The sequence below is a fragment of the Acartia tonsa genome, chromosome 7 (genome assembly GCF_053477335.1).
Source record: "Acartia tonsa isolate MP-2025a chromosome 7, ASM5347733v1, whole genome shotgun sequence".
In the NCBI taxonomy this organism is placed as follows: Eukaryota; Metazoa; Arthropoda; class Copepoda; order Calanoida; family Acartiidae; genus Acartia; species Acartia tonsa.
In genome coordinates, this window is record NC_137266.1 from 46,760,633 (window position 1) to 46,775,640 (window position 15,008).

Sequence of the window (15,008 nt, forward strand, 5' to 3'; positions counted from 1 at the left end):
CCGTATTCATTCATTTTTTAGTAGCACAGCTATTACTTTACTAAACTAGCGGCTATGCCCCTAGAGGCCTTTTAGAGTCACTTGAGTAGGGAGGAGTTGAATTCAGTAACCCAATTTTTTAGTTTAGATATAAAAAGAAAAAGTAAAAAAATAAGGGGGGGAGGAGAGGGTGTTTAATTTTATTTACAGTAGAAAAATATTTTTTGGGGGGGAGGGAGAATTTTGTCAAGGGGTGATTTCTCTTGGATGGATGGTGGCACCCTCTCCAAAATTAGTTATTAACCTTCCAAGGACCTATGAGAAGATACCCAGTAAAGGTGAACCATAATGTTTCAGCGGTTAGCGAGATCCTTCGGTACACACAGACAAACAAACAGACAGACATCATGTAACTGTATATAAGGAGTATAAAACAATTTGAGATAACTTAATTTACTCAGCTGCCATTTATGATAGACAGCTAAGATTTATGTATGGTTACCTTTCGTGCATAGTTCGATTTATGCGTCCGTCTGTCTACCCGTCAAATTTAAACGCCATGAAATGAGCCCAATGTAGCTGGTGTATGAGATAGACGTTGACATTTTTTTGTGAATATTTCTCCAACTTATCTACTTGTTTTAATTTACTAATTAAATGAATATATAATTTGGTACAATTCCTGTTTACCAAGGACCTTTAGGGATAGGATAATTGACAATAAATTAAATAACAATTTTTACCTCAAAATAATTATTAATGGAAAAGTTTGGACACTGAAGGACTGTAATACCCAATCAAGATTTAATAAAATACCCAAAGTTTTAAATTAATAAATGCAATTTAGTTCTTTTTTTTTAAATCTGAATACAAACATGATTATCATTCCAATGTCCCCTCACCACCCATCTATTTACATAGAAGCTGTTTATAGTGTCTATATAAGAAAAATTACGTCATACAATACAAATGACCAATAATAGGCCAATATACAGACTAAATTACCAATGGCAGGCCAATATACCTTTTAATTGACCAATGGTAGGCCCGTATGAAGTCATTTTTTATAGACACTATAAAATGCTTTATTTACATAATATTCCTATACTTTTAGAATCAAGTTACACAAAGCCATACCGGCGAACGCCGCTCGCCATGACCCATTTTGGTCCGCCTTCCTGGCGGCGTGGCGAACAATTTGACCCGCCTTCGTGGCTGACTAGTGGCGGCGACCATTTTGAACTCAGAAGCTCCAATTTTCAAGGTTAACTTTAATTTAATCCTATTATATTAATTAGTGAAGGTTTTTTGTCTGAACCGAAGGATCTCGCTAACCGCTGAACCGATATGGTTCTCCTTTACAGTAAAGTAAAATTAGATGCTAGGGGTACAGTCACTAGTCCTATTATAATGTAGTTTAGATTTTTTAGTCTAAAACTTAAGATCTCATTCACTACCGAACTGATTGGGTTCTCTAACTTCACTTAATTCCCGTAATGGTTTTATGCTATTTTTCTTTCTTCTTTGAATAGAGATCCCTTAGATGCTAAAGGCCAAGCCGCAAGTGATTAATAAAGAAGTTATAAAAATGTTTGTAGAGCCACTTTCAGAAAAGTTATATTATACTTCAATCTAAATCAACAATCATTATGGACAGACAGGACAAACAGACATTAACACTTATATAGTGTCAGAACTGAATAATCAGAATATAAATGAGTCGAAGCAAAATTTTAAGTAAATTTGTTGAAAAACTGCTTAATACAGGATAATGTATAATATACATTATATGGACATACTTACATTTTTAGGACTTGATTAAAGAGTTGCTTCGCTTATAACATTATACTTTGTTGTCCCAGGAATCAACATGCCAAAAATCAGATCAATCGGATGATTAGATCACATAAAAATTTGTTGTTAAAAAGTAAAAAATCAACATGTTTAAAATGGACGTACGGACATTCTTGTAATGATTACAGAGTTGATACGCTTTCTAAATCGTACCTTACTACTAAAGCAATCACCATGCAAAGATTGAAATCGATAGGACAATTCTAACATGCCTAAATTAACGGAAAAAAGCTATCCGTGTGTGACGGACGGACCAACCCTAATTATAGAAAAGCTTCGCTTTTAAATAGTAGGAGTAAATTGTTAAGTGCAGCTAAGACATATAATCCAAATGTATAGAAAAGATGCTATTTATCTATTGTTTTTTTTTTAGGAAGGCCAAGTTTACTTAGCCAAGATTTCCCACGTTTATCTAACAGAAGTTCCTTGTGGGAAACAGCGACCAAGCAATCTTCAAATCAAGGTGAAATTAAAATTAAAATAAAAAGAAAACAGGTTATGGGTTCGAACCTCGGGTGGATCCGAGTCACAAATACTGTTTAGTCAGGGAAAAAGGGGACAATGAACTGTTAATTACACTAGTCTCCTAAGTTTTTTTATGACACCATTTTCTTATTTGTTAGCTTAACAACTTTGGGGATTTTTAATGAATTTTGATTGTTTGTTTTATCAAGTTGAGCGTCCAAACGTTTCAACTACTAATTGCACTCCACAGAAGGGGTAATTTTGTGTATTAACATTGGGGATTTACATGAATATATCGGTTATTGACATTGTTATGTCCCTAGATTTTTATAGTTCCTACGCTGTTGCAAATAAGATGTGTGATTTTTAGCAGAAATAATGGATATAATAAATTTCATTACCAGATCTTCTAGATAAAAGTTGAACAATAAAGGTTTTTTTTAAAATATTACATGTTAAATTTTTTTGAAAATTAAAAAAATATTTTAGATACAAAGAAGATATCAATTCCTATAAAAGTTGAAATAAAACAATCTGAGGACAGCCAAACAACTAAGAGTGAATCAAAGGAATTTTAATGTTTTTTTCAAGAGCTGATTCTAGAAGTTTAAAATTAACAGAACAGCATCTTTTGGTAGTAAAACCAAATCAAGATTTGATAAAAAGAATTTCCTAAAAGTTTATTCAAATTTTACGGCTGGATAATCTGTTATTACTGGCCGGCTGCGGCTTAAACTTTACTCAGCTCAACTTTAAGCGGCTCTCCATTATTGCAATAAATTTTAAATTAATATTCAAAATTTTGACTGTAGACTTTTGTAGTTTTTTTTATATATTTTTTACAATCTATTAACATGAAAATTTAAAAAACCTGCTGTTTTTTTGTGAAAAAATGCATTAAAAAATAAAATAGAACCTGATACAGAAGAAAGAAGAATCTCCTGGCGCAGATATTGGGAGTTGTCCTATAGAAATAAGAAAACCAATGCATCCAAACTATGAAAATATTCAGGATTATTATCATATACAGCAGCAACTATAATTTTATAAATACCCTTGACTATCAGAGGATAATACCTAATTGATATTTAAGTACACCCTTGTGAAAAAAGTAGTATTCTTTCAATTTATGCATGTTCAATGGTTTATAGCGGCTATTATTTCAAGAGAAATCATATTTGAAACAAAACAACCTTAAACCAAAATGAATTGCCTTTTCTTTTTAAAAATCAGATGGTCGAACCCCCACCCCTCTTTTTAACTCAAAAGTTAACTCAGCGGTTTTTAGGGGTGAATACGCTAGTACTACAAGAATTTGTTTTAATTATAATATTTATGATATTAACAGTATCAAGTGGTAAAGAAACAAAACCAAGAAAATTCAGAGTATGATTCACATTTAAACTTTGTAAAAGCGAAGCTTTTCTATATTTATTGTCGGTCTGTACGTCCGTCCGTAACTTCCGACTATCGTTTATTTAGACAAGTAAAGTAGAATTGTCCTATAGATTTCAAACGTGGCATGATGATTTCAGCAATAGATAGGTATGATTCAGAAAGCGTAGCAACTCTATAAACAAAAACAGAAAGTCTTTAAGTCGATTTTTTTGTATATTGATTCCTAGGATGATTATACATAATATTATAAGCGAAGCAACATTATAATTAAGTAATACTCTAGTATGTTAAGCTTTGCTTTTAAAATGTTGTCATCCTTGTTTTCTAGTTTTTAGTCTTAATTGTGAATTTGAATGATTTATTGACAACACAATCCCATAATTATAAAAAATTTCTTTTTTAAAGAGTGCTCGAATGATTGTACTCAAAAGGTTTTCTTTGAACGGTTTAATTTATCATTTTTAAAATAAGATAATTAATTTCATCGTACAGGATGTTATTAATTTTGAATAAAATTCTATCAAATTAATTTCATTGTTTTCAAGTTTCAACTACAGACAAATAATCTGTAAGATTATAACATCATTAATTAGCTTAAAGCAAAAATGAACAGAAAGTCCGACAAATTATCTATCTCTTAAAATAGCTGAGAAAATCACGTTTTCCTTTTATAAAAGTTTCTAAATAATCGTAGGATATTTGTGTAGTTGTGATTTACTAAAAATACATGAAATTAACTTTTTATTTCTTATCATAATTTTTTTTTTTTACTTTTGCTACAACTAAAAAGTTTACATAATCGGGGTTTAGGGGGGTGTATTCACCCCCCCCCCTCACCCCCCCCCCTGGCAAAATTAAGGTGAATGAATACAAACCCATCTCCGCCACTCTACATCCCCTTGACAAGAATCTACATAGCGAAGAAAATCACACCTTTAAATTTAAGGGGGGTATGAGAAAAATTTAACTTCAAAAGAAAATGGACGCTTTTTTACTTTCAAAGTGGGGTTGGACATCTATGGGAGTGTGTCCACCTCCTGAACTATAAAATAACCTATTATTGCCTGTATTACACCCTCAAAAATCTCATACTCCCCTTAATTTTTGTTTAATGATTCTTTTCATATTAATAACCCATATCCCTGCTTATTTTGATGAAAAAAAGAACAGAATTTATGAAAAACATTGTCAAAGAATTAACAATATTTTCTTGTAAGTCAATTCTACAGAGAGATTAAAATTATTAGATATGTAGATTATTATTATTCGGTATATTATTACTTGGATGTTGCACCAGATTTTCATGTACTCTGTTTAAGTGATGCTGGCAGCTTGCTATAATAGCGATACCCCCATCAACCCATTTTACCCCGTCCCCTCCCCCTTTTACTGGATGAACTAATAAATTAGGATCTTGGACAAAGTAGCTTCGGACAAAAAAGCTTCGGACAAAGTAGCTTCAGAACAAAGTAGCTTCAGGACAAAGTAGCTTCGGACAAAGTAGCTTCGGGCAAAGTAGCCTCCACTGTTAATAAAGGCCATGGCCGCAGCGCTCGGCTCCCTGGCCTGCCTAGCCGCGGGCGCTCGGCCCCCTAGCCTATACCCTAACCTAACCTAACCTAAAATTTGTAAAAACATCATTTTAAAAATTGTAAAAACAATATTAAAAATTGTAAAAATCTACCAACCACTTTTTGTAAAATCCACGAAATTCCAAACCACCTATGTATGTATTAACAGTTGAGGATATTTTGCTTAGATAAATGTCCTGAGGCTAACATAGATTAGGTTAGGTTAGGTTATAGGCTAGAGGGCCGGAGCGCCCGCAGCTAGGCAGGCCAGGGGGCCGAGCACTGCGGCCATGACCTTTATTACTATGGGAAAATAATTTTTCTTAAGAAGCTACTTTTCTGTAAATGTCCTGAAGCTACTTTGTCCTGAAGCTATTTTGTCCTGAAGCTACTTTGTCCGAAGCTACTTTGTCCGAAGATACTTTGTCCGAAGCTACTTTGTCCAAGATCCATAAATTACCAATAAATTAGGTCCATATTAGCAACCTAAATTGACGACAAATTTTCCTCTGTCAATATATCCACGTATATCCTATATCCATTTTAGTATTTTACATTCTGCACTATTTAAAATTCAAAAGTGATATTTCATTAATAGATGTTAATTAATGATATTAATGTTAATTAATGATATTAATCATCATTATTATAGGGACTATAGGAACATTTAAAACTATTGCTTATGGGAGGGAAGGTCGTGATATAAACAACAACATCAAAACTGTCAAGCTAAAGATTTTTTTTTTATTTTTGTTCATGCTTTAAGCAAAAAGAATAAACTGCCGAATTTAGTTTTCTTTTATTTTATTAAAAAATTTTATTGAAGATATTTTAGACTCAAATATCCCTTGATTATTTTACTCGATTAATTTTGATGTATTTTGATCCTAAAATTAATGAAATTAAATAAAGTACAAGTATTATTATTATTAAATTTTCTATTGAATTATAATTTAAAAAATTACATTATTTTTAAATTGTGGATAATTGCTAGAGGCAAATTCTGATGAAGACCAAATGAAGCTTGTAATAACGTTTTCAATCAATAGAACGATTCAAACACGCCTAGAATTTTTTGATTTTTAAAGAAAAAATTGAACTTGTGAATTAAAAATAAGGGAAAACTCCAAGATCGAGACCTACAAATACGCTGAGTACATTTTTGACGATCCAGGTATGATTTTGATTGTTGGTAGCGCAGCTACTCTATAAGTGGAGAATGTAAGTCCATATGTCTATATGTCACAAGATAAAAGCTAAACATTTTTAATTAACTTAAAATACTGAGCATTTGTTTACTTGATATATATTTTAGAATTTTAATGAAGACTTTTATCTTTTAAATGGGGTTAAGAACAGGAAGGAGGGGGACAATAGGTTTTATATAACACTGGTCCCCAAAGTTTTATTATAATGTTTTCTTATTTGTTGGCTCAACAACCTTGGAAACTTAGATTTTGATTTAGTTTAAAAATTTTAATATCCAAACTAGGGTTGGGCCGGATATCCGGCCATTTTCAATATCCGGCCGGATACCGGATATTGAAACTATCCGGCCGGATATCCGGCTCTAAAATTTTTTATACTTCACACCAAAAATCTCTGCTTTTTAAAATCTTAATTTGGCTATAATTTTCTTATATTTGAAGCTAGAAGAACATTTTTTCTGAATAAGTTTAACTTTATGTAAATTTATTAGATTTCTGAAGAAATTTCTTTTACTACTTTAATATCTGGTAATTTGGCCGGTTATCCGGCCGGATATCCGGTAATCTGGCCGGATAACCGGATATTTGCCGGATATCCGGCGTTGGCCGGATATCCGACCGGTTACCGGATATCCGGCATTTGAAATCAGCCGGATATCCGGTATCCGGCCAAAAAAGTATCCGGCCCAACCCTAATCCAAACGTTTCAACCACTTATTCTATCTACAGAAGGGGAAATTTTGTGTATCCCTATTGGGTATGTATGAAAATTTATCGGTCATTGTCTCATACCTTTAGAAGAAATTCATCTATATGGATAGTCATTTCAGGATTGGTTAGGTAATTAGTTAATGATCAGATTAGCACTGCAAGAAAAAAAGTTTTTTTTAATTGTGTGATTATACTCATTGTTGTCATTTAATTATTTTTTTAGATGTCACAACAACTAAACCAAAAGAAGATAAAGCATACATTGAGGTAAAAATTCTGATTTTAGATAATTTATTAAGGCAAAGAAAACCAATATATTACAAATACACAAGCATTTTAGTCAGTAACATCTAGGGGCTCTGTATTCAAACGGTTAAAAAGAGGCAAAAAAAATTTAAAAATTAATACTAGTTTTATTCTTATGATATTTTTTATTTTAATATCCGCGGAAAGCCGTCTGAATAAAGTAAATATTCTTGAAAGATATAATATTTCTATTGCTTGCAAAATACATAATAAACACTTTAGTATAAAGTCAAAGTTACACAAATTTAAAAAAATATACTTTTGTAATAAAAAAGTTGTAAATCTTATATGATAAGTCCAACTTAAAACAAAAAAGAGTGGGATGCTGAAACTTTAAAATAGCTATAAAACAATAAGAGCATGTTTTAACAGATGAAATTATTTGCTTTGTAAGTTAACATTATTTAGCAGGGGAAGATAAAAGAAAGAGTAAAAGGGGAGAAACAATGTTTTTTTTTTTTTGAAATAGGGAAAAAATATAAATAAACGACAAGAATCATTTGTAGACTAGCTTCCGTACTAGAAAATTATGTTAGAATTGTCGTCTTTGTTATAGTTAGACAAGGTGTCCCAACAATCGAGCATAAAATTGTCGTCTTTGTTTTAGTTAGACAAGGTATCACAACAATCAGGCATAAAATTGCTGTCTTTGTTTCGGTTAGTCTAGGTGTCCCTACAAACATGCCCAAAATTGTCGTCTTTGTTTAAGTTAGTCAAGTTGTTCCAACAAACTAGCATAAAATTGTTGTCTTTGTTTCAGTTAGGAAAGGTGTGCAAACAAACTAGCATAAAATTATCGTCTTTGTTTCAGTTAGGAAAGGTGTCCCAACAAACTAGCATAAAACATGAGGATGAATTTCTCTCCCCTGAAGAATCTATGGATGAAAGAAGCTCTTTTACAGGTTTTTAACTTTGTATGTATATTTTTCTATAATTATGAAATTTTTGAAATGTTGAGATTATTCTATCGAATTGAAACCTCTCTGAAAAAGTAATTTATGTAAATCTTTAATTATTAGCAGTTTTTTCATGTGTTTTACGAATTTAGCTATTTTAATACGTAATTATGTTGAATTATTAAATGTTTAAAATTAAACGCCTCCATATAAGCATCCAAAATTCGTTGCAATATTAGTTTTTTTTTATGTAGACTTCTAAATAACAATTTGTTATTCAATGTGAATGTGTAAACATTCCTTTGTTAAATAATATAATTAGTTGAACTTCGCTTTTATGGATGTTGTCATCCTTGTATACTATATATTTATATTTTGGGGTATTAATATTTTTTTGTATTTTTAAGGAGGGCGAATAAATCCTGATGTTCTGTCAAATTTATCAGATATTGATAGCAGATTTAGGTAATTACTTATATAAAAGTAATTGGATGTATGTCTGTCTGTGTTTCTGTATGTAATTTAAGATGCGGGGATTGCTTAAGAAGATTTAGGGAATTGAAATAAATTATCTTAACTTTAAAAAAATCTAATCAGCCGAGCATTACATACAGACAGACAGAAGAACTGACAAAAGGACAGACAGACTAAGACATATAATGAGTAGCTTTGATACTATAGAATGTCAATGTTATAAAAATTTTGTAGGAGGGGGGAGGGCCCAGGGGGTGAATATGACAAATCACCAATGATAGGTCAGTATAAATTGTAATTGATCAATAGTAAAATGTATACTGGCCTATCATTGGTCATTTATATTGTATGATGTCATTATGATGGTGGGGCATTATTTTACTATCCGTTGTCCAATTCCTGTGTATTGTAGTTGTTCAGTGAGTGAAGAAGGATCTGGAAGTTTGGGTGAAGAGGACAGTCATATTAGCAGTCAAGGAATATACAAACTTTAAATATTATTTTATATTAGTGTGGCTACAAATTAATTATATTATAAATTAAAATATATCAGACAGTTTTGCCATTACATACAGTTAAGTTGAATTACTATCAAGAAAGTCAAAGGTTTTTTCAGAGATTGGTGTATGGGTAAAATCGGAAATATTACAAAAAAAATAGAAAGATTTTTATCCCCTCCTTGTCCGCCCTTTATGCCTATAACTGGATCTTTCAATAGCACAATCTTATAACATAAATAATTTATGTTTGTAATCAAATAAGCAATAAGAAAATAAGGTTAAGCAAGGTTAGGGAACTGCAGATTTAGGCCTGCAAGGATAGGATAAAATAAAACTATCCACCCGTATAATCAATTTTTTTAAAGGTGGGATTTCAGTTCTCACTAGGCATTTTGAGGCAAGGTACCCAAAATCTTTTTTAATTTATATGTAGATTAGGTTAAGAAATGTATCACCTTTTATCATTGTTAGCTAGGCACAATAAGGGAAAGCAACCAAAGGATTAGAAATCAATCTTACTTCAGCATTGTCAGAAATTAATTGTAAGTTTGATAACAATGTACTAGAGAATGAAGTTGATAGTGATAACAACACAGTGAATGGAGATAGTGATAATACTGTTCATAATGATAACACTAGAGCTTCTTCTGATTATGAGCATACTGTTCATAATAATTATACAAGAGCTTCTTCTGATTGTGAGCATACTGTTCATAATGAAAATACTAGAGCTTCTTCTGATTATGATAATACTGTTCATAATGAGAAAACTAGAGCTTCTTCTGATTATAATAATACTGTTCATAATGAGAACACTACAGTTTCTTCTGAAAGTGAGCATAGTCTTGACAATTCTGTTGGTGAATTTACTGAAAGTGCACCTAAAGGTATTTATATTTATGATTAAAAGTTTAAAATCTAAAACTACAAATTAAGGAGGTTTCCATCAAAGTGACTAGTCGAAAAAACGATTCTACCCCCCCCCCCCCCCTGTCATTATTTTAAAAATGGAGAGAGAGTAGTTTTTTCTTGTGTTTTTTTGTGCTTTAGGTAGGGTTAGGTTATATTGGGAACAGAGTAGACCCGCATGGTTAGGTTAATGAAGGTATAAGCACTGCAATGTTTTAGATCAATCCACAGCGTCAAACAATGAAAACCCCAATTTGGAAAATGATGAAAATTTCAAGGGATTCAATCTTGTCAAAGACATGCTGAAGGAAAACACTATCATTTTAATATTAACAACGAATTAGCGTATCAGAGTAAAGTTAAGCCTGAAGTTGTCGGGTTTGAGTCTTGTCATATTAGAAATGTTTAAAATGCTACACCCTGCCTGATGTGTAAGGAAGGGAGATGCTTTGGCACGAAAACAGGCGCAAGTCTTTAACCTACACAGTTAATAATTCCAGACAAAGGACTGGAATCAAAGAGTTGTCTAATGAATACTTCTCAAGCCAGAGGTAGGAATTATGTCTTTGGCCTGTTAAATTAAAAACTAGTGAACAGATTTAAGAAATAATAAGGCTTATTTTATTAGAGTACCTTGATTTTTTACATATTTTTGATATTTAATTATAATTAATTTGACAATCATTTATCATGTTGGATCATGAAAAGAAAACGAAGTAGCGGGATTCACCGTATTCTAACAGTAGCTTTTCTCATATTTCTAAAGCCTGTGGGGGGGGGCTCGAATCCTACGGGACAATCATTAACATATACCTCTCCTAAACTAACCTATTAAAAGCTACTGTGAAAATACGACGAAACCCGCTACTTCGTTTTCTTTCCATGATCTAATATTTTCCAAGCATGGAGCTTAGCATTATTGAAGATTTAAATTTTTTTATAATTTTTAAAATCGAAGAGTGTTATTACAGATGAATTTTAATCCAAGAAAGAAAAAGCCTAACAAAAATTATTTGAATCAAAATAGAAGCAACCAATGTTATGACAATACCGAAAATATAGCTAACAGAATGAATGATATTGATTGTAATTATGATACCAATGAAAATAAAGAAATTAAAAATCAAGTTCCCGAAGCAGAAATTGATTTGAAGAATAAAAATGGTGATAACAAAATGTATACAGGTTATTGATTTTTTTTCAATTTTCAACATATAAAAGTCAAAAAAAAGTTTTTCTCTGTTTTTAAAAGCGAAGCTTTTCTATAATTAGGGTCGGTCCGTCCATCCGTACGTCCGTCCGTCCGTACGGCCGTAACGGATAGCTTTTTCCGTTAATTTAGGCATGTTAGAATTGTCCTATCGATTTCAAATTTTGCATGGTGATTCCTTTAGTAATTAGGTACGATTTAGAAAGCGTTGCAACTCTATAATCATTACCAAAATGTCCGTACGTCCATTTTAAACATGTTGATTTTTTTACTTTTTTAACAACAAATTTTTATGTGATCTAAACATCGGATTGATCTGATTTTTGGTATATTGATTCCTGGGACAACAAAGTATAATGTATTAAGCGAAGCAACTCTATAATCAAGTCCTAAAAATATAAGTATGTCCATAAAAATTTTCCTGTATCAAGCAGTTTTTCAACAAATTTACTTACAATTTTGCTTTGACTCTTATAAATTTATATTATGATAATTAAGTTCTAACACTATACAAGTGTTAATGTCCGTTTCTCCTACCGTTTCAGTGCTTCGCTTTTATGGATGTTGTCATCCTTGTTCACAATTATTTTATAGTAGAAAGCTTTAGATATTTTGTCATGATTAGAATTATTTATAATTGAGAGAAGTTGAAGGAAAAAACTTTTCTTTTGAAAAAGTAGTTCTTCCTGCAATGGGGGAATGTAGTAGCACCTTTTACGATAAAAAATACACTTCGAAGACTATTAAAAAGGAGAATAATAGACTTGAAGTAAGTCTCACATAGAAATAAAAGACTAAGCTAGACTTAGGAAACCCTAACTCTTAGGCTAGCCCAAGAAATGTTATGAAATTTGCCTTAATGTCATTATTAGAATAGGGTTATATTGTGGACTAACTTAGTTAAATTGGAACATAGCATGAAATTGTTTTAATTTTAAAATTTTTCATTTTCCTAATATCAGAATTTTATATTTTTTAAATTAAAAATGATTAATGAAAAGGGTTATTTTAAACATTTCATTAATAATTGAGATGGGTAATTACACAAAAAATTTTATTTCCATTTTTCAATATAAAGAGTAAAGGAGAAAAAAGTAAGTACATTCATAAATTCATATTCTTATATTGGAGGGGGGGGGGGGTTGGCTTATTTTGCTTTATTTCGGCTTTCTCAGCCCCCCCCCCCCCCTATACCAATAGTGTCTAATAAGCATTATTTTATTTGCTGTTAGTACAATTAATGCACTGAGGAATTTCCCTCAAGGTATCCAGTGAGCGCAGAAACATCCCTCCCCCCTTATTTAGCAGAAAATTTAAAATAGGGTGATTTTTTTATTCGTGACCCTACGGTTTCGGGGCCTATATATGCGAGTTTTTATATAAGCTAGCCTAAGGTAACAATTGATTCTTGATTAAAAGCCCCCCTCCCCTTATGTTATTTTTAATTTATTTCAAAATAATGGGTTTTTATGTGCTCGACTTTGTATGTTAAGAGAAACCACCCAAATAACTATTTAGATTTACAGCAAACCACTTCTGAAAAATTCACCAACAAAGAGAGAAAAAATCTAGGAAACGATGAAAAATTATTCATTACTGATCCTCAACGTAACAAGAATGAAACCATTGCAAGTGAGAAGAGCGCAGTTATGGATGAAGAAACTAAATTTAATATCAAACCTTTCAATATTAGAAACAAAGGAATTTTTTCATTAGTTTATTTTATGTAGCGAATCTAACCTTAACCTAAGGAAATTTCTTAACCCTTACAGCTCGGGCCCCAATTCCCACCTTAATAGATCGGGGGGGAGGGCTCCTGTTACAGATAAAGACGTAAATTTTTTTTCTGGTGGTTCATGTGTATTTTTAGAGAAAATTACTTTTTCTAGTCATAGCAGCCAGGCCGCTCCTTAACCGCTTTTTAGCGGCCAGCCGCTAAATTTTAAAACAGGTGTAGAGCGGCCAATTTTGCAGCTAGGATGACCAAATTTTAGGACGAACTTTTATTTTTCATAACAACAAAAATTACTTTTTCTGATCATCGCCAAAAAACGGCCAAAAGTTTCTCCTTATACACAAAAGTCATAATGTAGAAATTAAGATTTTTTTAGAATTTTTTTCTAATTTTGGTGCTACCCAACCGACTTTGACCGGACACCACGACCGACACAGACCAGATATCCTAATAAAATCAACTCTTGCCGACGTATAATTACTAAACTTAAAAAGTCATGAAGTCACAGCACTCCATCTTACCTACAAAAAAAAATGAGATTGAAAAAACTAGAGGGGGGGGCTCTTGGAGCCCCCCCCCCCCGATCTGTAAGGGTTAAGAAGTCTGTTTAATTATTGGTGGGGGGGGGGGGGGGGTTCAGGTTCGAGTCTAAATTACCAGAGAGAGAGGGGGTCGATGACGTCCTCAAAGCGTAATATAAATAGTCAGAGTATGGGGAATGCCTTGTTCCACTATAAGGCACAACAGATTACAATTCGTAGGCAAAAAATAGCTACCAATCCCCTAAGATATTTTTATTAAATTTTTATCATTTAAAAATATTAAAGAATAAAAATATATAATAAGCTTTGTGCCTATAATATAGATAAATTTATCACTTAACGTTTTTACCAATATTATCACTAATAAAAAGGGTATTAATAAAGAAAAAGAATTATTTTTTTACCAATAAAGATTAGAAAGGATTAGCCTTTTTTCCAGGAATAAATTTTATCAAATAAGCCATAAAAAGATTCTAAAATATGCTAAAAATCTAATATTTGATTTAGTACAAAAAGCTTATTGTGCCAAAAAAATGACGACATACAATACAAATGACCAATGATAGGCCAGTGTACAATTTACCATTATTACAATGTATACTGGCCTATTATTGGTCATTTGTATTGTATGGCGTTATTTTTTTATTAGACACTATATGCTGTTTCGATTTTGTTCAAATAAATGTGATACTAGCTATATTTCAGAACTATCGAATATCCTCCTAGAGGCCTCTAGAGTCAGTTGAGAGAAGGGAAGGGGGAGAGAGAGGTCGACCATGCACTTTAAATTTTCTTCAAACGAACTTGAAGAAAACCTTACCTCAAAAAATTTTTTTTTTTTATAAATTTACATACCTTTTCACCACAGTAGGAAACATAATCAGTAAATTTTCTTTATTGTTGAAGATTGTTCATTAATTTTGTAAAACAATTGAGTAATTATCTTCCAGTCTTCAAAAGGATGGAAATTTTAAAAATGTTCTATTAATATGTTTTTTGTGTCTAGATAGATATTTATTGCTCTCTTCTGTTATAATTTATGTAGTTAAGCTACTCTATAATTAGACTTGCATTGGCAATTCAGTAATCTTGCTTTTTTACATTTCTCTTGATAATTTATTTTTTTTAAATTTCTTAAATAAACTTTTTAACAATCTATAGCGGCTGCGTCACTAGCATCAATGGGAGTGAGGTCAATCAAATAGTCAAATTCATCCCAACAATCAACCCTTTTTTTGAAAAGCCTCAAA

General features: G+C 31.7%; 2 protein-coding genes across 2 annotated transcripts in view; both read left to right on the forward strand.

Annotated features, from left to right (window-relative positions):
* The first annotated feature begins 4,110 nt into the window (after nt 1-4,110).
* Nucleotides 4,111-9,382, forward strand: LOC145324581 (uncharacterized). The gene is made up of 6 exons (XM_080167164.1): nt 4,111-4,127; nt 6,386-6,441; nt 7,410-7,453; nt 8,304-8,394; nt 8,796-8,853; nt 9,275-9,382. The coding sequence occupies exons 1-6, from the start codon at nt 4,111-4,113 to the stop codon at nt 9,354-9,356; spliced, it is 348 nt and encodes a 115-aa protein (XP_080023290.1). The 3' UTR covers nt 9,357-9,382.
* A 1,861-nt stretch (nt 9,383-11,243) lies between these two features.
* LOC145324583 (septin-2A-like) overlaps nt 11,244-15,008 on the forward strand; it is a 35,663-nt gene continuing 31,898 nt past the window's right edge. Inside the window, exons 1-2 of the mRNA XM_080167165.1 lie at nt 11,244-11,456; nt 13,000-13,179. Of these exons, the coding sequence (XP_080023291.1) occupies nt 11,342-11,456; nt 13,000-13,179 (295 nt within the window). The 5' untranslated portion in view covers nt 11,244-11,341. The remainder of the gene's footprint in view (nt 11,457-12,999; nt 13,180-15,008) is intronic.

Coding starts and splice junctions, on each gene's coding strand:
- LOC145324581 (XM_080167164.1), top strand. Junction 8,395..8,795: donor TGAAAGAAGCTCTTTTACAG/GTTTTTAACTTT, acceptor TGTATTTTTAAG/GAGGGCGAATAAATCCTGAT. Junction 8,854..9,274: donor GATATTGATAGCAGATTTAG/GTAATTACTTAT, acceptor TGTGTATTGTAG/TTGTTCAGTGAGTGAAGAAG.